The sequence below is a fragment of the Psammomys obesus genome, unplaced genomic scaffold (assembly GCF_907164565.1).
Source record: "Psammomys obesus unplaced genomic scaffold, mPsaObe1.curated_primary_1811, whole genome shotgun sequence".
NCBI classification, from domain to species: domain Eukaryota; kingdom Metazoa; phylum Chordata; class Mammalia; order Rodentia; family Muridae; genus Psammomys; species Psammomys obesus.
In genome coordinates this window covers 22,601-44,493 of record NW_026595646.1, presented here as the reverse complement: position 1 = coordinate 44,493, position 21,893 = coordinate 22,601, and the positions used below count along the sequence as shown (strand labels likewise).

General features: G+C 49.7%; 1 protein-coding gene and 1 pseudogene across 1 annotated transcript; both read left to right on the top strand.

Annotated features, from left to right (window-relative positions):
- Positions 1–741: 741 nt before the first annotated feature.
- Positions 742–1,588, top strand: LOC129685823 (S-formylglutathione hydrolase-like; annotated as a pseudogene).
- Positions 1,589–7,372: 5,784 nt separating this feature from the next.
- On the top strand, positions 7,373–15,050 carry Sftpb (surfactant protein B). Its single transcript, XM_055619332.1, has 10 exons — positions 7,373–7,436; positions 7,643–7,770; positions 8,261–8,332; positions 8,704–8,829; positions 9,619–9,783; positions 10,008–10,097; positions 12,454–12,643; positions 13,154–13,314; positions 14,480–14,560; positions 14,988–15,050. Exons 1-10 carry the CDS (start codon positions 7,373–7,375, stop codon positions 15,048–15,050), a joined length of 1,140 nt encoding a protein of 379 aa, XP_055475307.1.
- The last annotated feature ends 6,843 nt before the right edge of the window (positions 15,051–21,893 follow it).

Here is a 21,893-nt window from a genome sequence, read left to right as displayed (position 1 = left end):
GAAGGAAGGAAGGAAGGAAGGAAGGAAGGAAGGAAGGAAGGAAGGAAAGAAGGAAAGAAGGAAAGAAGGAAAGAAGGAAGGAAGGAGGAGAGAGGAAGGACTAGAGGGCAGGAGGAAAGAATGAAGGGGGAGGAGAAATTCCTAAGTGAGTGTGAGGAGAGATTTTATCTAGGTAAAGAGGGAAACAGAGTCTTTTGCTCTAAGGGCAAAGAAGGAGGCTGGAAGGGGAGGGGTCAAAGTGAGAGAAGTGTGAGCAGAGTTGCTGGGCAAAGACGTGGCTGGTGGCTGAGAAGCCAAGGCTGAGCACCAGAGGACTGGTCGTCAGGGATGCGCCTGGGGCTGGGTGCAGGGAGAAGAGCTGGTGTACGGGGATTTGGTGAGGCACACACAGCATCCCTCTCCCACCTGAGGGTCCCGAGACAGTCATGAAAGCTTAGACTGTGTTAAACTTAACAAAGTCGCAGTCCCATATGCATGAGGCAGCCAGCTTGTGGATCCGGTGGAGGGGATAAGGGCCCAATGTTATTCTTTCAATAGAATAAAGCAATTCTATTACAAAGGAAAAAGAGTTGAGAGACTGAGGATAGGAGCTGGAGGAGATGGCTGAGTGGGATACGTGCCTGCTGTGTGAACATGGGTTCAGCATCCCCAGCACCCATGGAAGAAGCTGTCCCTCACCGAGATCCACTGCACGGTGGTGCAGACAAAAACTAAAGCTAGAAACAAGTAGCAATTGGGCAGGAGAGGAGTGGCTTTGAAACAGATTTCCAGCAGCAGGTGCTCTGGCGGGGTCCAGAAAGTTTTCAGACTTGACAGTGTTGAGCTGAAATGTAAATCTGATTGGCTGTCTACCTACTGCCCCAGGCAGAGAGTAGGAAGTGTCTTGTACCGACTGTCTGTACTAGCTGTCTGCTTTAACCTGCACAGAGCAAAACTTCATACCATAGGCAGCTCTCGGCAAGCTGGCTCAGAACGCTCTCAGTGTTGCTCAGGATGCCAGCCTCACGGCTGCAGAATTAAAGGAGAAGGTGGCAGCTGGGACTTCGGCCCTGAGCTTTATGTGCCTGCCACTGAAGATCTCAGGAAAACTACTTACAGAGTGTACGCGGATGTAACAGAGGAGCTTTCAGGATTCATAAATGCCAATTTCCCAGGGGACCCACTTCGTGGGAGGTCATGGAGCTCCAGTTTATGCTTTGAAAAATCCTGGAAAATACAAGTCTATGTCAGCATTTGCTCCAATTTTCAACACAGTGCTCTATCCTTGGGGTAAAAAGGCCTTTCATAGATTTTTGGGACCAGATTAAAGAAAATGAAAGGAACACGATTTGACCTGTCTTGTGAAGTTTTATTCTGGTTTCTAAATGATATGTTAATTGATAAAGAAAAAGATAGCAAGTTGTTTGTTTGTTTGTTTGTTTTTCAAATTGGCAGTTGCTTCATGATAACTTCGTAGTTTCCTGCACAGAAAAAAAAAAAAATCCCTGTTATTTTTAGGCTACAAGAAAGTTATGATCATAGCTACGACTTCATCATAACCATCATCACCGACCACATCAGGCATCGTGCAAAATACCCGAGTGCATGAAAAACTTCATACAAGAGAATATCATCAGTATTATAAACGTTGAAATAAGCAGAATTGCAAGTTAAAAATAAAGAAGGCTAGGTTCAACAGAGGTAATCCCAATGCTGGGAGGCAGTGACACGCTGGTCCTGGGGCTTTCTGATTAGTCAGCCTAGACTACTCAGTGAGACCCTGTCTGAAAAGAAAGGGGGGGAATGACAAAGGAAGATGTCTGACAGCCCCAAGACTTTACACACGAGAACAAGGGCATGTGTACCCCAATAAGAACACTCAACAAACTAAGAAATAAGAGTGTGTCCTCATACTAATCAAGAGCATCTGAAAATAAACAAACAGAAATTATTCCATGTTTAATGGCAGACTACTAAGTGCTTTCTCCTGAAGAGATGGAACCAGACAAGAATGTTTATTCGTGGCTTCTATTACATATGCTGAGAACTCAAGCCAGGGAAACCAGACAAGAGAACCCAAAGCCATCTGGATTGGACAGAGATTGGTGCAGCACGGTGTGACAGAGCAGTAGCTTCCAGAGTGCGCCTTGCCCTCAGTACTTCGTTTTAGAAAGAATCAGTTTGTTCCGTTTTCAGAGCAACTGTTGAGGCAGGTAAAATGGACACCACCTGTCCAGCACATACCATGAAGTCCAGACTGATACATGACTCTGCGCATGAATGTCACCGCTACGAGTGCATCGAATTAAATGAGAGACATGTACACACAAGTGTGTATCAAACCCATGACCAGGCATGGTGTCGCATGCCTGCAATCCCAGTACTTGGAAGGCAGAGGCAGGTGAATCTCTGTGAGTTCAAGGCCAGCCTACTCTACAAAGTGAGTCCAGGACAGCCAATGCTACACAGAGAAACATTGTCTCAAAAAACAACAAAAATAAATAAATAAACATAAAATAAGAAAGTGAATGTGTAGTTTGGAGCCACCACTAAGTTGGCAACTGCCGAAAGAGCAAGCACGCACAGAGAAATAAATAATAAATATCAGGAACACTGGATTCCTCAAGTTACTGCAAAGCATACAAACAAAAAAGTTTCATTTTTAAAGTCAACTGAGAGAGCATACAGCCCAGCAATCCCACTGCTGACACAGAGGAAGAGTCAAAAGCTGGGTCTCAAAAGGGCATTTGTACTCCCAAATGCATAGCAGTCTATGGGCAGTCTATGGCTAAGGTGAAAGCAACATGCGCCAATCCATGAATGGCTGGATAATCAAAACACGGTGTACGCACAGAAGCGCATTCCTCAGCCTTCCAAAGGAGGGAGCCTTGATACATGCTGCCAGATAAATGAACACGAGGCCTTTAAGCTAAGTGAAGCAGGCTCGTATGAAGACGCAAACATCCCGCTTGACACTGACTTCTAAGCAGTATCCAAAATTGTCAAATTCAAAGACACGGGGTTGGGAGTGTAACTCAGTTGGTAGACTGCGTGCCTTGCACACACAAACCCTTTTGTTCAATCTCCAGTACCACATGAGCAGGGCATGGTGGCACAGGCCTGCGATCCCTGCACACAGGAGGTGGAGGCAGGAGGATCAAAAGTTCGAAGTCGGGGGCTGAAGAGATGGCTCAGAGGTTAAGAGCACTGTCTGTTCTTCCAAAGGTGCTGAGTTCAATTCCCAGCAACCACATGGTGGCTCACAACCATCTATAATGAAATCTGATGCCCTCTTCTGTTGTTGTGCAGGCAGAATACTGTATAAATAATAATAAATAAATCTTTAAAAAAAAAGTTCAAAGTCAAATTATATATATATATATATATATATACATATATATATATATATACATATATATATTACATACACACATAGTAGAAACAGAGCTGGTAGAGCAATCCCCAGTATGAGAAAAACAAAAACCAAAAACCCCACAAATTCAGAACAACAGAAAGAATGATGGTTATCAGACTCTGGGAGAAGGAACAAAGAGGAGTTTAATGAGTACAGAGCATCAGCTTTTCAAGATGAAAGCATCCTGGAGATCTATTTCACAGCGTGAATTTACTCAGAACTTCAGACCTGGCCACACAAAAACAATTAAGATGATAAATTTTCTGTTCCTTGGGGTTTGTGGTACAGGGGTTACACTGCACGGGCACTCTACCACAGAGATGCCTGTTATACTTTATTTACCACGGGGGGAGGGGGAAGGGAGGAGTGTTCTCCAAGAAGAAGGATTTAGCTTGGCTTGTGACAGCTGTGCAAATGCTGTTCCCTGGGATAACATCAAACCTCCCATGCAAAAAATGAGCTTTATCTGTGCTTTCTATTTTACGTAAACAACATAAAATACCTAAAAGACGTGTGAGGGGCTGCAGAAATGGCTCGGTGGCTGAGAGAGATTGCTGTGCAATCATGAGCACCAGAGTTCAGATCTGCAGCCCCAGGTCTGAGATGGGCAGGGGCAGGAGGGTCACCAGGACTTTATGGCTGCCACTTAGACAAGCAAATGTGAACTCCACGTTCAAAGAGAGACCCCGCCCACAGGAAGAGATACCGGAAGACACTTAGCTTTCTCCTTGGCCACTGTAACATGCATATTAGTGCACACTCTGTGTGCACATTTAAACACACACACACACACACACACACACCTTTTAAAAATCTTTTTTAAAAGATACAATTTAGGGTTTGGAGAGATGGCTCAGTGTTTAAGAGCGCTTGCTGCTCTTCCAGACCCAGGTCTGATCCCCAGCACCCACATTAGGTGGTCAATGACCTCCTGTAATTCCAGCCCAGGGAATCTAATACCTTCTGCTGGACTCCAGGACACCTGCACACACATGGAAGGTGCATGCAGGCATACACATATACATATACACATACACACACTTAAAGGAAACCTTTTAAAGGATACAACTTAGTAATTAGTGTTTTCAGAGCTGGCCTGTAGCTCAGCCGCAGAGTGCACGCTTAGACAGTGTGAGTTCCTGAGTCTGGGTCTCAGTTAATAAGTGCTCTGGAAAGGCAGCAAACACTCTGACGCACAGATCCAGCTCTCTACCTGCAAGCCTACCCTTCTATAACACTCACGTGCCTTTCTCATCTATAGCTATGCATAATTAAAGTTTTTAAAGATTTTCTTAAGTTATGTATATGAGTGCTCTATCTGCATGTACACCTGCACACCAGAAGAGGGCACCAGATCCCAGTATAGATGGTTGTGAGCCACCATGCGGTTGCTGGGAAGTGAACTGAGGACCTTCAGAAGAGCAGCTGCCTCTTAACCACTGAGACATCTCTCCAGCTCCGCATAATTAAAATTTTATAAATATTTAAAAAAATAAATAAATAAAAAATAAAATAAAAGAGTAGGCTTTGGTCTCCAGTTTGCTGGTACACGTGATAAGCTCTCGCCTCACATGGACTAGGAGTCCATTCTAGAGGCCAATATGAATGACTATGACCCAGCAACACATATTGTGGATTCCCACAATATGTTCCAATTTTATGAAGGTTGTTTTTTTGGGGGTGGGGCAGAGCTGAGAGAGTTATAAACCAAGACACTGACACATCAGGGGAGACATCAAGCAGTGGTTACAGGAAACCATGGAAACCTCTGCCACAGGCCTCAGACGTTCTCTGGCCGCGTCGTGAGTGGTGGGACTCAGGGTCTATTGTGTATCTTAAACAGATTTACCTAATAGTCACAAGGATGTGAGGTGACACACAGAGCTGGCATTAATTGGCTCTTGAGGCGATAACTTAGCTATGGATCTCTGACATTGGGCTCACCACAGACAGATGTTTAACATGTGGGTATAGCTTTTTCTGGGAACTTCAGTTCACATGCTTAAAGAAGGCCCAGGTTCAACTTCCTTTGGTTCTCAAGTCTCGATTCCTCTGACTCCAGTCACCTCCCTGTGCTGCTTGCCCTGCGACATCAAAGATGTGGATCTGAGAGGCCCTAGTGGCCAAGGTGGTGCCAGGTCTTTCCTAAGCCTAAGATTAGTTCCTAGGGTCTGAGGGTTGGAGCAATACTGAGAATTCAGAACGCACAGGCCCTGGTCAGAGTGGAATTGATGCTTCTTCCTTGGCCATCAAAGCCCTCAAGAGCCTACCAAGAGGCAGAAAGATGCAAGGAAACACAAAACCCAGCAGCAATATCACTGACACTGTTGGCATTTTATGGCAGATGTGGCACTAGTCTTTAGACAAAGAACTCTCTGAAGGTGTTGACAAGGCCCGGAGGACTGTCCTGTCTGTGAGCTGCAGCGTCTAGCAGTCATGCCACTCAAGACCTCATGGGTGTCAACAGTGGCCAGCCAAGAAACACAAATGAAGCATGCTGAGCACACACTGTAATCCCAACACCACATAAGCCTCGTGTGGCAGAACACACCCGTAAGCTGCAGGACTCAGAAGTGGAGGCAGGAGCATTAGGACTCTCAGGTCATCCTCAGCTACGTCGTTATAGAACTGGAGTCCAGTCTAAGCTACGTGAGGACCTTGTCTAACGAAAACAAAAACAAACAAACAAACAAAAACAAAGCTGGGCAGTGTTTTTTAAGCCCAATACTTGGAGGCAGAGGTGAGGGATCTCTGTGAGTTCGTGGCCAGCCTGATTTTCAGAGCAAGTTCCAGGACAGCCAGGGCTACATGAAGAAACTTTGTCTTAAAAAAAAAGAAAAAGAAAAGAAAGAAAAATAAAAAGAGAAAGAAAAGAGGAAACTAAAAGAGAGACAGAAGAAGCAGATCTTCAAGAGGGCCCTTTCCTAGCCCTCCCTGGGGTTATTAGCTATAACTGGAATGCCAGGCTGTAGTGGTCTTGAGGTCAACAGAAACTAGATGAATCCTTGAGCCACTTCTAGTATGTTACTTTATCATCACGTGTTCAACTACTTACTTTCATCATGGGACTAGCTCCCTGCCTGCCGGGCCTGTGAGGGCTGGAGTACTTCCGAGGGAGCCTCAGTAGGGTAAGGCTGTGGCAGGAATCAGATAAGGGGGTCCTGACAGCTGGGGGCAGCCGTGTCCTGCCTTCTGCCCCTCCATGCCAACAGCATCTGCCCTGCCACAAGCAGAGAGCCTTTTCTGTGTAGGGCCCAGCCAGATGTGGACACAGCCTCGGAGGACGTGTCCTTAGCACAGCTGATCCCATCCCATGCGCAGGAGGGGGACTCAGGGGTATGAGCATCTGCTTCTGGATAAAGCCACCGGGGAGCCACAGGGGACACAGAAATTTCAGCCCCAGGTCCCTGCCTCAGCCTCACAGGACACTTTATCGTCTTGTTTTGTCTAAATGCTCCTCTTTCTAGCACCAGCTCTGAATATATAGAATCAGAGGGTTTTAAAGTAAGGAGGGAGTGGGAGGCAGGTGGCCCCAGGAGCACCCTGAATGTGCCCTTCCGGCCCTCACTCTGCATCAAGAGCCAGGCAGGAAGCTCTCAAGGGCATTGCATAAGAGTGGAGGGTGGAGAAGCCTGGGGTGGGACTGGAGAGGTTCGTGCTGACCCTAGCCAGCATCCCTTGCACGGTCCAGAGAGCTGGGAGCAAGCAAGACCCCATTGTTTGAAGATGAACAGAGTCAGACTAATGCAGCCGGGGTTGGGGGCCGAGGAAAGGAATGAGAACCAACCGACATGGGCCAGCACAGGGAAGGTGGGCAGGAGTGCCCTGCTCAGAAGACCTGGCAACCCAACAGCTAGAGGGCTCTCGAGACACAGGCAAACACTGAGGTCAGCCTGCTCCCACGGAGTCCAGCCCCCAGGCTCTCTCCCCCACTATAAGAGCCCCTGCCTCAAGTAGGGTGATAAGCAGTAGGCAGCCATGGCCAAGTCCCATCTACTGCAGTGGCTGCTGCTGCTGCCTACCCTCTGCAGCCCGGGTGCAGGTGAGTCCCCCAGCCTCCCTCCCAGGCAGAGAGGCCCTGGGGGCTCCTCCGAAGGCACAGTTAGTGGAGAGGAAGCGGGAGGACTCAGAGCTGCCTGGCCTGAGTAACAGCCACCTTCTGCAGTGAAACTGGGTTGGAGGTGGGGTGAAGGCAGGTGACAGGTGTAAACTGGATCCTGATGGAGGTTGCTCTGACCCTAATTGTAGCTGTCGAGTCGACCTCGTCCCTGGATTGTGCACAAGGCCCTAAATTCTGGTGCCAAAACCTGGAGCAAGCGGTGCAGTGCAAAGCCCTGGCACACTGCCTACAGGAAGTCTGGGGACATGCAGGAGCTGTGAGTAGCACCCCAGGGGGCACTAGAAATCTGGAGAGAAGGGGTTGGCGTGGGTTGTGAATGGGCCTAAGGGAAGAGGAGCTCCCACAGGGGCTGCGGTGGCATGGAATGATGGTATGGTATGCCGTACGACATTAAATGGTGGGTAGGTAGATGTGATGACACAAAGGGGATGAATAGGGTGGGAGGAGATGAGAAAAAGCAGGATAAAGCAGTGAGCTGGATGGACGGTGTGGGTAAGATGATATACGCTGGGACAAAATGGACGGGATGGAATGTATTGGGTGGGATAGAATAGATGAGGCTAACTAAAATAGAATGGATCAAACGGATGGGGAAGAATGGGATACAATTTGCACAAATGGAAAGATGGGACAATGGGTAGACACTTATACCTTGGAGAGACCTGTCAACCTGTGTCTGAGAAAGCCTTGCTCCCTGAAGACAATGGCATGCTTCCTCATTTGCCCACTTGAGACCCTTTTTCCAGAATGACCTGTGCCAAGAGTGTGAGGATATTGTCCACATTCTCACAAAGATGACCAAAGAAGACATTTTCCAGGTAATGGAACCAGGTCCTACATGATGTTTAGGGAACAAGGGATGAGGGGGCCAGTGAGGAGGAGCAAGCTCCCCAGAAGGGTATCTCCGGGCTGAGGTGAGCCTCCACCTGCTCCAGCCACACAAGGGCTCATGAAACGGAGCTTAGGGCTGGGAGATGGCTCAGTGGCTAAGAGCACATACTCTCCTCAAAGACTGGGTTCGGTTCCCAGCACCCACATCAGACAGCTCACAATACTCCAGTTCTAGAATAATCTTGTGCACCCACAGGCACTTACCCACACACACCCAGTGAGCTCTGGTGGAGGCCTTGCTTCCGTGGGGGCAGACCTCGGCAAGCCCGGGCTAGCCCTCCCTTCTCTGCCCTCCCAGGACACAATCCGGAAGTCCCTGGAGCAAGAATGCGATATCCTTCCCTTGAAGCTGCTCGTGCCCCGGTGTCGCCAAGTGCTTGATGTCTACCTGCCCCTGGTTATCGACTACTTCCAGAGCCAGATAGTGAGGACCCAGACCTGCCTGCCACACTTGCCACACATCCCGTGTGCCTAAGTGGCCACTTACTCATATAAGTGGCAGCCCAACACTCACGCACCCCACAAACAGACATGCATGGAACATTCAGCCAGATACATACACAGCATCCACACCTACACCAGTCAATCATACACACACACAGAACCCCAGACACACACACAGCACACACATCGACATACACACACAGCACACACACAAACATAGTACACACACAGACACACACACACAGACATACAAACACACATGGAACATTCTACCAAATACATACACAGCACCCACACAGCCATACACACAAACACCCTATCCATACCCACACACCCACGTATACCATTCAATCAGATACATGCACAGAACCCCAGACACACATCACACAGACACAGACCCACTCACAGCATACACACAGACACAGACACACACAGACACATTTCCCACTACAGGAAACTCAGTCCCTTCCTCCGGACACCCAGATCGGAGCCTACCTGCACAACATACTACAGACGTTCAGATGCCCTCCAGCCCTCACCCATACGCATCCACTTTCTTATTTATTCTCACACAATATGCTCACATTCACTTTCCCAGACACCCGCCCAAGGCACTACCTGATCCCATCCCTGTCTTTGTCCCTTAAACTCTCCACCCAGCCTGCTCCCCATAATTCCAGACTCAAAGACTGTGGCTCCTGTGTATGAGCCTGGGTGGAGAGGGGGATCCTTCCCGAGCCTAAAAGCCCTTACCTGTTCTGTGCCCTAGAACCCAAAAGCCATCTGCAACCATGTGGGCCTGTGCCCACTTGGGCAGGCTATGCCAGAACAGAAGCCAGAGATGGTGGATGCTATTCCAGACCTTCTGCTGGACAAGCTGGCCCTCCCTGCGCTGCCAGGAGCCCTCTTGGCAAGGCCTGGGCTGCACACCCAGGTAAGCCAGCCCTCCCCACCCCATGCCCCAACAGCTGCTTATGGGGAATCCAGAAAGCTAGAGTGGCCGTTGGGACACATGAGCACTCAGAGGGGCAGAGCTAAGAAGAGACAAAACTTGAACCAGGCAGAACTTGAACTAGGGGGCTGAGACAGCAAGGTGAGATAGGCAGGGCCGGGATGGTACCTCAAGCCTTAACCCCACCTCACTCCGTCCTTCCTCAGGGTCTCTCTGAGCAACAGCTCCCCATCCCCCTGCCCTTCTGCTGGCTTTGCAGGACTCTGATCAAGCGGGTCCAAGCTGTGATTCCCAAGGTAAGGACTCCGTGTGCAGAACCACACAGAGCTCAGGGGGACCCCCAAGAGTGCACCTTCCCTCACCTCAACTCGCCAAGAAGGCTGTGAGGAGTTAGCTGAAGAGACACCCATGCATGTCCTCTACCCAAGGAACCTTGAGGCTCAGATATGAGGCGTGAGGTCAGGGCCAGCCCTCTCTTCCAACAGTTCACTATCTGAAGGCTGAAAAGCCCTAGTTGCCACTGTAGGGAAAAAAATGCTTCAGTGTCTCAAAAAAGAATGTTCACCAATAATCTCCATCCCCTCTGTCCTCCAAATCCATGGCGGCTTCTCCCAGTGGCCTTGTCAGCCCAGGGTTGTCCTGCCCACAAACTGTCATGTCCTGTCAACACTGCTGGGGTCCTGAAGCCACGTCAGTAATTAAGACTCACAACAGGGCACTCATTCCAGCCTTTGTGAAGCCTGTGTTGTGGAAGGAACTTGCAGATTATAGAACCTGCAGGGTTCACACAGGTAAAATGATGAGAGTTGTTAGACAGGTAGGCCAGGGAACAACCCTGAAGAGGTAACAAGCCAGAATCTGGGAGAAAATAAGACCAACGACATCCATCAATAAAAAATGAGCTCAGGGAGCAGGGAAGAAGCCCGTGGAAAAAAGTACTTGCTGAACCTGAACTTGGATCCTTAGCACCCACATAAAAAGTTGGGGGTAGCAATGCACACTTGTAACCTACATGCCGGGGTGGCAGAAATAGGCAGATCCCTGGCACTTGCTGGCCAGCCAGCCTAGCCAAAAGGATGAATTTCAGATCTAGTGAGAGACTTTGACTCAGAAAAACAAGGAGGGACTGGAGATATGGCTCAACAGTCAAGAGCATTTGCTGCTTTTCCAGAGGACCAAGCTGGGTTCCCAGCACCCCTCTCAGGCAGCTCACAACCACCTGTACCTCCTGCTGGGGGAATCCAGTGCCTTCTCCTGGCACCCATAGGTACCTGCACATCTGCGGCATTCATATACTCAGATACACACACATATAGATAAATAAAAACAGTCTTTAAAATGTAATACGGTGGCCAGACAATGGTGGCACACACCTTTAATCCTAGTACTTGGAAGGCAGAGGCAAGTGGATCTCTGTGAGTTCAAGACCAGCCTGTATACAGAGTGAAGTCCAGGACAGCCAAGGCTACACAGAGAAACCCTGCCTTGAAAAGCAAAAAACAAAATAATAATAATGTGAGAGTGACTAAGGAATTCAACATTGACCTGTAGGCTCCACATATCTGCACACATACAAGAACATACACATGCAAACAAAAACCCAGCCATATCAGTCTGAACAACACTGAAGACCGAGTCAAGGACCAAAAGCCTGAGCAAGACCATCAAGAGACAATGTGCGGAGAGATGGAGACAGCCTCAGAAGAGCTGAGAGGGAACAGCCAGCAAAGTGGGGGATGGCCGTGTGTTGCCAGGGAAGCCAAAAGAGAAGGGCGTCCTACGGTCAGAAAGCTCCTGACCATCACGCAGGGTGAGAATTGGGCAGGGAATGCGGATGTGTCCCAAAAGGCAAGACGAGGCTTCCTAAGGTCAGAAGCCACTCCAGTATGTCCTCCAGAAAGCAGGAAGCCAGGGAGAGAATAAGGCCAGTGGAGGCATGGGTGGAGGTAGCCCAGCAAGGAGGCCCATGTCACCCGTGAACAGCGTGGTCATTGACTACAGTGGCTATTGATTTGTGTCACCTAACAGGAGGAGAGCCATGTGTGGCTTGATAACAGGTGGGGACCTGAGTGAAGCGCCCCATTTGGGAGGTATCACACTCCGGGGTGTCCATTCTTTGAACCCTCCTCCCGCCTCAACCTCCTGGCATAAGGGGTTGTCACAAGGACTGAATAAAGCCGCACACTGTGGCCTCTGCTGCCCTTCAGCTTAGCGCTTCCCTGGAACTAGAGTGGGATGGGAGAAGTGCTGTTTTCCCAAGGGCCCCTAAAGTTGAGGACATGTCAGCTGTGGGGACCGATGGAAGGAACTGTCTGTCTCTTGACGGGTGGCCATGGGAAAGCAGGTGGCCCTGGGTCAGGAAATGGGCTTTGAGCTCTAGCTTTGGGCCAGGCTGTTAGAAGCCGTAGCCTCGCCGCCCCTTTCGAGTGACTCCAAAGCCTTTGGAGCCGGATCTGGGGCTACTGACTCTCTCAGTCACTTGGTGACTTTGAGTCACTGAGTCCCCTGCCATCTTGTGCTCCCGTGCACAGCACTGCTCTCCTTCAGAAGAGAGAGAAAGGGGTGTGTCCGGGGTGCCCACTCAGATGGGCCCAAATGAGACCCGCCTGCCAGAGGAAGGTCCCACGTGTCCTTTGTCCGCCCCCACCCCAGGGTGTGCTGGCCGTGGCTGTGTCCCAGGTGTGCCACGTGGTGCCCCTGGTGGTGGGCGGCATCTGCCAGTGCCTGGCTGAACGCTACACAGTCCTCCTGCTCGACGCGCTGCTGGGCCGGGTGGTGCCCCAGCTAGTCTGTGGCCTGGTCCTCCGATGCTCCACTGAGGACGAGGACGCCGCTGGCCCAGGTAAGCCTGCCGTCCCTCCCCTGTCACCTCCTTCGCTCCTCCCCAACTCATCCCTACACCACACATGTGGGGAGGGAGGGAAGCTGACCAGGTGAGTGACGGGAAGCAACACTACTTTAACTGCTCCTTTGTGTGGATATGGGTGTCGAGCCTGCATGCACATCTATGCACCACGTGTGCGTCGGTTCCCAGAGGCCATAAAGGATGTCCAATCCCCTAGATTTGGAATAACTGACAGTTGGGAGCCACCATATGGATTCTGGGAATCAAACCCCAGTCCTCTGGAAGAACAGCCAGTGCTCTTAACCCCGGAACCATCTCTCTACCCCCAGAACCAGCACTTGTACAAAATAGCCCTGGGGGAAAGGTTAAAACAGAGTCTTACTACACAGCACAGGTTGGCCTCGAGCTTGGTGCGATCCTCCTGCCTGCTTCTCTCAAGGGCTGGTGTGATAAGGTATATGCCTCCACGCCCAGCCTGCTGAACAATTTTGACTCTTTTCTCTTTAGCCCTCCCTGCTTTGGAGCCGCTGACAGAAGAATGGCCACTACAGAACACTGAGTGCCATCTCTGCAAGTCTGTGATTGCCCGGGCCTGGAACTCCAGTGAACAGGCCAGGCCCCAGGCGATGCGCCAGGCCTGCCTTCACTTCTGGCTAGACAGGCAAAAGGTACAGGAACGTGCACACAGGCAGGACTTGGGGCCTTAGCTGGGAGAGGCTCTGTCGCCAGAGACACACAGGACACTGGACTGGAGCCTAGACGGATAGACAGGAAATGATAGGGCTGTGAAAATGATGGCAGTGTCACAACTGTAACTCACTGAGAGACATCGCTGAGCCCAAAGCTTTGGGCTGTGCAGCGTCAACAGGCCTTCTTTCTAGGCCAAGTACAAGAAAAGCATTGTTAGCCCCAGTAGAAAAGTCGTGCTGTCCTTTCTTGGTTTCAGTCAACTCCTGTAAGCTGTCCTTCTGACCACACATGCGCACTGGAACACACACTCAAATGAATAGATAAAACCTAATGTTAAGATATTTTAAAACCAGACTGTAGCGGTACACACCGTAAGCAGGCAGATCTCTGAGTTCAGGGCCAGCTGGTCTACAGTGTGAGTCCAGGACAGCCAGGATTACACAGAGAAACCCCATCTTGAAAACAAACAAACAAGTAAGCAAATAAACAAACAACCCTCAAGTTGATGCTTCTGTGAGCCTACGATAAATTCTCTCACTAGGCTGAAAAAGGACTTTCTTTAGAGAGAGGATCTCATGTAACTTAAAGCAATCTCGAACTTCGGATCCTCCTGCCTCCACCTCTTTGTTCTGAGACTACAGGCATGCACCACTACGCTTAGGTTCCTGAGGCTTGGCAAGTTTAAACTGGAGGTTTCACACATGCTAGGCAGGCATGAGATGGTGCTGTGAGGCATGCAGCTCACCCCTTCCCAGCTCCAATACCCGGCTTCCCCACAGACACCTGTTTCAGATGGTCACACTTAGGTGGAGTCTTTCTTTAAAAGACTTATTTTATCCTGTGTGTATACATGCATGAGCGCCATCTGTGTGCAGTGGCCAGGAGGTCAGAAGAGGACAGCAGATGCCCTGACACTGGAGTTAAGGATGGTTAAGAGCCATCATTCGTCCTCTGGAAGAGCGGCAAGTACCTAACCACTGAACCGTCTCTCCAACCCTTAGGTAGAGTCTTACTAGTCAGCCAGGCACTGACAGAGGCAAACACACGATCAGAAGGTTCAGAGTGGCCGAGGGGGTAGAATGCTAGGACTGCAGGACTTTCTGTCACAGACGGGGTCCTAATACTGTGTGTCTGCTTCCTCAGTGCCAGCAGTTTGTGGAACGGCACACGCCCCAGCTGCTGGCCCTGGTACCCAGGAGCCGGGATGCCCACACCACCTGCCAGGTACACCCATTCCTCATTCCAGGACTTCCCTCTGCTCCCACAGCCCTGCCTCCATGGCCCATGATCCTCAAGGGCCCCATGTCTTGGATCCTTGGGGTGCAGAGGCCCACGACTAAGTGTATCTACAGAGCAGGCTTTGGTCTCAGAGCAGCCAAGAACACGTCACAGTAGCGTGGGACGGGAGCACGTACATGCCGCCATAGACGGCTGGGGCTGTGGAACGACGTGCATTGTGAGAGGTGGTTGTGTGCCGTGACCAGTGTGCGTTCACTGGCGGGGCTGTAGTACAGGACGGGGGTCTACCTCATCTTTATGTCCCGGAGCCCCGTGGCCTGGGGAGTGCCACAAGAGGTCACATCAAGAGTGCCTACCAGGCAGCAGGTGAGGTGAGAGTAGAAAGCTGAAGCCCCAGTGCTGTCTCTGGCAGGCCCTTGGAGTATGTGAGGCCCTGGCCAGCCCTCTGCAATGCTTCCAGCCCCCGCAGCAATGAGGACTTGGTCTCCAGGTGAGTCCTGGGCCCCTGGGGGAGGAGGAATGGAGCCTTACTTGCTAAGGTTTGGGAGCGGAAGGTCCTCCTGTCCATTCTGTGGACTGTAGTATCCTACCTCTCCCAGGTACAGCTCCAGGCTCCTATGGGCCTCCAGTGGTTCCGTCAGGAAAAGACATTTTTGGGGGGACCTCCCGGCCCTCCTCACCCCATCCAGCCCTCCACAGTTTCCATCCGAAGCCTCCTCACATCTGGGCTGCCTGACATTAAGGATATTACATGTTCTGGATAACGGGAAGCCACACTTTACTGTCTACGCAGATGCCAGGAGCACCACAGTAACCTGACCTCACGACCCCGCAAGGCCCATCACTTTTCAGGATTCCTGTTTTCTAAGCCGGAAGTAGCTCCAAGACCAGAGTCAGGAAGTGATGGGGGGTCGGGGGGGCGGTGTAGAAGGGCAACAACAGCAGTCTCTCAAGTGACCTTGACAATCCAGGTCACAATGCACTCAAAACCAGCAATCAACTGCAGACTCATTTATCCATTGTTCACGTTTGTAAAACTCAGTGCTGGTGACGGGGCTCTGCTGGTGTGCACAGCTGGCCCATCACTTCTAATGCAAGGAAGGACCCCAGCACTGTCACAGCCACTGTGGGCCTAAGTCCCTCAGGAGCCATCAACTCCATCTGGGCACAGTGAGGGAGGCACTCCACATACTCCCAAGGCTCCAGGCCTTGCCTGTCGAAGCAGGAAGAGTAAGGGGCAGCCTGAGCTCTGGTCCTAACTGCCAACTGGCCAGTGAGTCCCAGACAAAATGCACAGGCCCCTCTTGAGATGTCACTAGTCTAGCTGCAAATGAAGGGGCTCTGGCACTTCTGAACTGTCATCATCACAGCAAGCCCCACCTCCCGCCAGCTACTCTCCCTGAAAAGAAACTTATCTCCACCCTAACTCCCATTTCCTTCCTCACAGCACCCTGTACCAGAGGGCCACAAGTCTCAGCCTGCACCCTCTGCCTGTGTGCCCCAGCTCTAACCACAGCCCAACACCAGAGTGGTTTCTGTCCCCTCTGGGGACATGCGCAGCAGGCCTGTGTCTTCTGGAAGCCTTCAGAAGGGGCTTCAGGTCTTCATGCCCACCACAGCCAAGCCCAGCTCCAACAGCTCCTGTAGACACCAGGGACTGAGAAGGAACGGCCATGGCTCCAAGGAGACAGCAGTTGAGGAGCTGGATGTGGCCACACCAACCCCTGGCTAACACTTCTGTGAAATTCAAACTTCACAAGAATAAAAGATGGACACATGAAGTATTATTCTAGTGGCGGGGCACTTTCCTAGCATGCACCTGAGGTGGATCCCCAGCACCAAAAAAAAAAAAAAAAAAAAAAAAGTTTAAAAGTGGTGTGGTGTCTCTCACCCCCAATCTCAGATCTCGGGAGACTACAGAGGGGGGTTGTGCGCATTTGAGGCCAGCCTGGGCTACAGATCTCTTTTTCAAAAGGGAAAGGAAAAAAGGGGGTGAGGGGAGCAGTCCCAATAGGCATATGAAATCCTCAGCTTGTGCATTTTCTTTTTTGTTTGTTTTTCTGAAAGGGTTTCTTTGTGTAGCCATGGCTGTCCTGGACTTGCTTTGTAGACCAGACTGGCCTTGAACTCACAGAGGTCTGCCTGCCTCTGCCTCCCAGAGTGCTTGGGGCTTGTCCTTTTTCAAAAGAGAGAATTTAAAATTCAGGAAGGGCTGGTGTGATGCGTCACTGAGTGAAGATGATTACCACCAAGGCTGATCACCTGAGTTTGAGCCCCAGAACCCACATGTAGGAGAGAACCAACTTCTGCTTATCCTGATTTCCATGTGCCCCTCACACATAAACACACACACACACACGCATTCATGCACATGTACAAGTTAAGAAATTGGACCAGTGACATGACTTAGCAGGAAAAGTACTTGCTGCTTGATCCCTGGAACCCAAGGTGGCGAGACAGTTGAGTCCCAAAAGTTGTCCTCTGACCACCACCCTTACGCCACAGCTCACACGACACCCTCCTATTATAAACATACACACAATATCGATACGATAATAGTTTTCTCTTAAGTCAGGACACCCCTGACCTGGGTGAGGTGAGCACCGCACACTCCAGCCATCATAGCTCCATATTTGCGGTGTTCTGCTGCTAAGAGAGAAAGGGTTTCTAGAGCTGAGGGGATAGTTCAGTGGTAGTGCTTCTCTGACATGCTCCAGTCCCTGGGTTTCATCCCAGCACTGAAAAATAGATGGGCATGGGAAGAGGAGAGAGATTCTCTTGTCTTTCTGTAAGTTTACAATCCTGAGGGTGATTCCATGTTTGCCACAATTCCCTAGGCCAGTTAGGACTGTGCATTCTAAGGACCAGTTCTCATGTTAACACAATGCCTGAGTCACAGCTAATAAAGTCATGTTCCCTTGTGGAAAAACAAACAAACAAACAAACAACAACAACAAAAAAAAAAACCCCAACACCACCATCAACAAAAACCCCTGTCCTTTAAGGGGTGGCAGGAGTCACAGCCTCAGCCTCAGCCTCGACTCTCTCTCTGCCTTACAGAGGTCCACATCTACTTCCTAAACTCAGCTTCCAGCATGAGCCCCCACCTGCCTTCTTTCACTCCACAAGCTCCCTTCTTAAGCTGAAGGCACCAAAACATCAACATAAGCCATCCAGGGGCTGGAGAGACAGCTCAGCAGTTTAGAGAACTGTGATCTTGTGGGGGACCTGGGTTTGATTCATCCCACATGGTGGCTTCACCACCATCTGCACCTCTGGTTTCAGAGGATCTGATGCCCTCTCCTGACCTCTGTGGACATCACACAAGCCCCTGGTGCACATACATACATGCAGGCAAATAAGTCTATCTTTAGTATTAAAGACCTAAATACCAGACATGTCTCTTATTTATATAGAGAGCTAAAAACTTTTTGTATTTCTAATTATAAAAAAACTACATTTCTTACAGAAAATCTAGAAACTACAAACAAAATATAGAGCCACAGCATATAATCTCATCAGTCCCAGGAGGGAACTGTAACTCCATTCATGCTCTGAGCGAGCTCAGTGCACCGCCCTTCCAGAGCCTCTGGCTTCATCCCCATCACCCAAGCACCAATACAAGCTTTCCGCTCACCCTGCTCTGAGACACAAATTCTTGGCCTCTAAACTTGAACTTTGTATTTTGTATGTACAGTAGATTATTGTCTTGAAAGTCACCCTTTTCAGGTAACTGAGAGGAAGGGAGCTAATGAGCCAAAGCTTGAAGGCAGGGAGAGAATGTGTGTCCCAGACAAACACGAAGAGGAGTCTGAGGGAAAATCTGAGCTATTTCTGCCTGACTGCCTTCACTCCTGGATGGTGAATGCATCAATTGTTTCTGCCGCTGCCATCCTTCATTAACATAGGAAAATTTTGACCTTCCAATATGGACTGAATCCACAGCAGCTCTCCAGGAATCCTCCGGGCTTTCAATGCCAGATTGGGACCACTGAGGCACCCACCCTCATCCAGGGTGCTCAGCCTCTCCAGCCTGCACAGCCACTGGGCTGCCTGACCCATGTTTATGTGTAACACATATATATTTATGTCTACATATCTACATCTATAATGCTCTGTTCCTCTAGAGAACCCTAATATAACTCCCTAGAAAAAAGACTTCTAGGAGGAATCACTGCTCAACAGGAAAGTTCTCACTCTCAACAACCAGAGCATCAAGGAATGAAGAGAGAAACTCAGGAGGCTTAGGCAGGATTGCAGGTTCAAGGCCTTGCCTGGGCTGGTTAACAAGTCCAAGGCAAGCTTGGAGCAACTTAATAAGACTAGCTCAAAAATAAAAAGGCAGTGAGGCTATAGCTTGGTAGCAGAGCCCTTGCATTGCAAGGTTCAATCCCCAGTACTGCCAAAATAATAAACACGAAAGGGAGCTGTGGGGAGGCAGGACAGCTCAGTGAGTGTGGTGGCTGGCTTTTGCTCAACTTGACACAACTAGAGTCATCTGGGAAGAGGGAAATCTCACAACTGCCTCCACCAGGTTGGACTGGAAGCAAGTTGTGGAGGGCATCTGCTTGATTAATGATTAATGAAGGCCCCTGCTCGCTGTGAGCAGGGTCTTCCCTTGGCAGGGGGCCTTGGGTTACACAAGAAAAAGCAGGTTGAGCAGCACCCCTCCATGGCCTCTTGATTTAGTTTCTGCCTCAGCTTTCCTCAACGACCTGAGATCAGGATGTGTAAGCCAAACAAAATAACCCCTTCCTTTCCAAGCTGTTGTTGGTGTCTTTATTATTGCAATAGAGAGCAAACTAGGTCAGCAGGTAAAGGCACCTGCTGCCATGGCTGATGGCCTGAGTAGAATCCCCAGGAACCACATGCTGGAAGGAAAGAACTGACTCCCACAAATTGTCCTCTGACCTCTGCATACATGTGCTTCAATCCCTTCAAATTTAAGAAAAAGAGTAAGAGCTGCTGAGAAGAAGGCACCACAGAAAGAGTCCATGGTGTGTTACAAGCAAGCAGCTCATGCCTTTATCTCAGCACTTGGGAGACAGAAGCAGATGGAGCCTACTCTATAAATGAGTCCAGAGCAACCAGGGCTACACAGAGAAACCCTGTCTCAATAAAAACAAACAAACAAAAAAAAGAGAGACAGAGGGCAGAGCAAGCCACAACCCAGGTCCATCAAGGTGGTCAGAATTCAGAATTCATTGTGGCCAACATGGTGGGTCCACAACAGTATATTTCATAGATGCTGAGATGAACAGAAACCAAACACTTGGAGCAATGCCAACACAGATAAGCAGACACCAGTGTAGATAAGGGGTGCCTAAGGAGAATCGGCATGCACATGCGCACAGACACACACAAACACACACAGGCTCTGCATGGGTGTGTGCACACACACACACAGAGCATTCTGCTCAGGATAAGACAAAGTGCAAGCCACTTCCAGAGAAAAGGGGAAGTCAAAGGTCACCACAAAAGACTAAAAAAGGACTGAGCCAAGTGTAGCTGTGCACACCTTTAGTCCCAGCATTCCAGAGGCAGGCAGATCTCTGAGTTCAGGGCCAGCCTAGTCTACACTGTGAGTTCCAGGCCAGCCATGACTATATAGAAAGACCATGATGAAGAGTATGGTTTGGAGGCTCAGTGAGCCAAAACTCATTTACTGAGCAATACAGTTCCATCTATGGCCCCACAACAAATAAACAAATGACTAAGTTTTAAACTGTCAACACAAGCTATTTAAAAAGGTTTTTTTGTTTTGTTTTGTTGAGACAGCGTTTCTCTGTGTAGCCTTGGCTGTCCTGGACGTACTTTGTAGACCAGGCTAGCTTCAAACTCACAGAGATCCACCTGCCTCTGCCTCCCAGAGTGCTGGGATTACAGGCATGTGCCACCACGCCCAGCCTTAAGTTTTAATTACTTTGTATGGGTATTTGTGTGTGTGTGTGTCTGTGCACCATGTGTGCCTGCTGCCCACAAAGGCCAGAAGAGGTCACTGCAGCCTTTGATCTGGTTGTGAGCTACCATGTGGGTGATGGGATCTGAATCCAGGTCCTTTGGACAAGCAGCCATTAACTGTTTAGCCATTAAGCAGCTCTTTACCACTGAGCCGTCTCTCCAGCCAATACAAGGCATATTATATTCAAAATCTTTCATGTGCACATATGCAAAAATATACAGCCTTAGTGGGTAGGAGGATAAATGTGAATCTTATCCAAGTCGCTTTGTAATTTGTACTGTTTCCTTCCACTTTGCCAGGACTGGGCATGTACCTCAGTGGCAGGCCTAGTATTTGCTTAACACAAAGCCCTGGGTTCAATTCCCCAAGAACCTGACATTTTTGTTTGGTTTTTGAAACAGGATCTTACCGTGTACCGCAGAACAGCCATAACTCATGGTTCTCTTGCCTCTGCCTCCCAAATATGAGAACTGTAGGCAGGCACCATCAATCCAGCTGTGTGTGCACACTGCAGTATTTACTGAGTGTGTGCATGCTGGAGTGGTTAGTGTGCGTGTGGATGACGGCGTATGAAACCAGAGGATAACCCAGCTGTCATTCCTCATGCATTGTTTGCCTGACTTTTTGAACAGGGTCCCTTCCTAGCCTGACACAGCAAGCCCCAGGGAGGGATCTTCCTGTTTTTCTGTTGCTTTGATTACAACCAGACATGCCATGCCCTGCCTTTCTCTTTGTTTTGTTCATAAGTTTTGGGGATTGAATGCTGTAAGGCTGTGCTTTAACAGCTAAGCCACCTCACTGGTTTCCAGCTTTTGATTTTAATCTTCGTCCCCAGGACTCAGGGATGAGTACAGGGTCTGGTGCTGCTAGGTGAGTGCTTCTCCGCTGAGCTCCATCCACAGCCTCAAGCTTCCCAAGGCAACACACACAGGTTTTTTATCATCACTGCTCATCACATGGTGTTTTAAAAGGCTCTAACTTGCATTTGTTTAGTATGGGAGGGGGGCATGTGTATGCCACAGTACACATGTGGAGGTTAGTGAATTTACAGGAATCAATCCTCTCCTTCCTTCCACCATGTGGAACCAGAGCTTGAACTCAGGTCATCAGGCTTGGTGGCATGTGCCTCTTACCTGCTGAGCCATCTCTCCAGCCAACTGAACTTGCTGAAGGGGGTCTGGAGGTCTGTAATCCCAGTACTCAGAGTTAGAGAGAGGAGGATGGCTAGAGAGGGATACATGGCATGACTGTCTAAAAACAAAGAAACTCAAAGAGATGCTGCTGTGATCAGTGGCCTGCTGCAGTGCCAGCTTTCCCACATCTCAGGTCTGCTTCAGTGCTCCTGCCAAGGCCTCA

What these genes read in the sequence shown, in the direction of transcription:
- Sftpb (XM_055619332.1), top strand. Translation starts at nt 7,373, where the DNA reads ATGGCCAAGTCCCATCTACTGCAGTGGCTGCTGCTGCTGCCTACCCTC. An exon ending in CCTCTGCAGCCCGGGTGCAG is followed by an intron (nt 7,437 to 7,642) that starts GTGAGTCCCCCA and finishes CCCTAATTGTAG; the next exon opens with CTGTCGAGTCGACCTCGTCC. An exon ending in TCTGGCTAGACAGGCAAAAG is followed by an intron (nt 13,315 to 14,479) that starts GTACAGGAACGT and finishes CTGCTTCCTCAG; the next exon opens with TGCCAGCAGTTTGTGGAACG.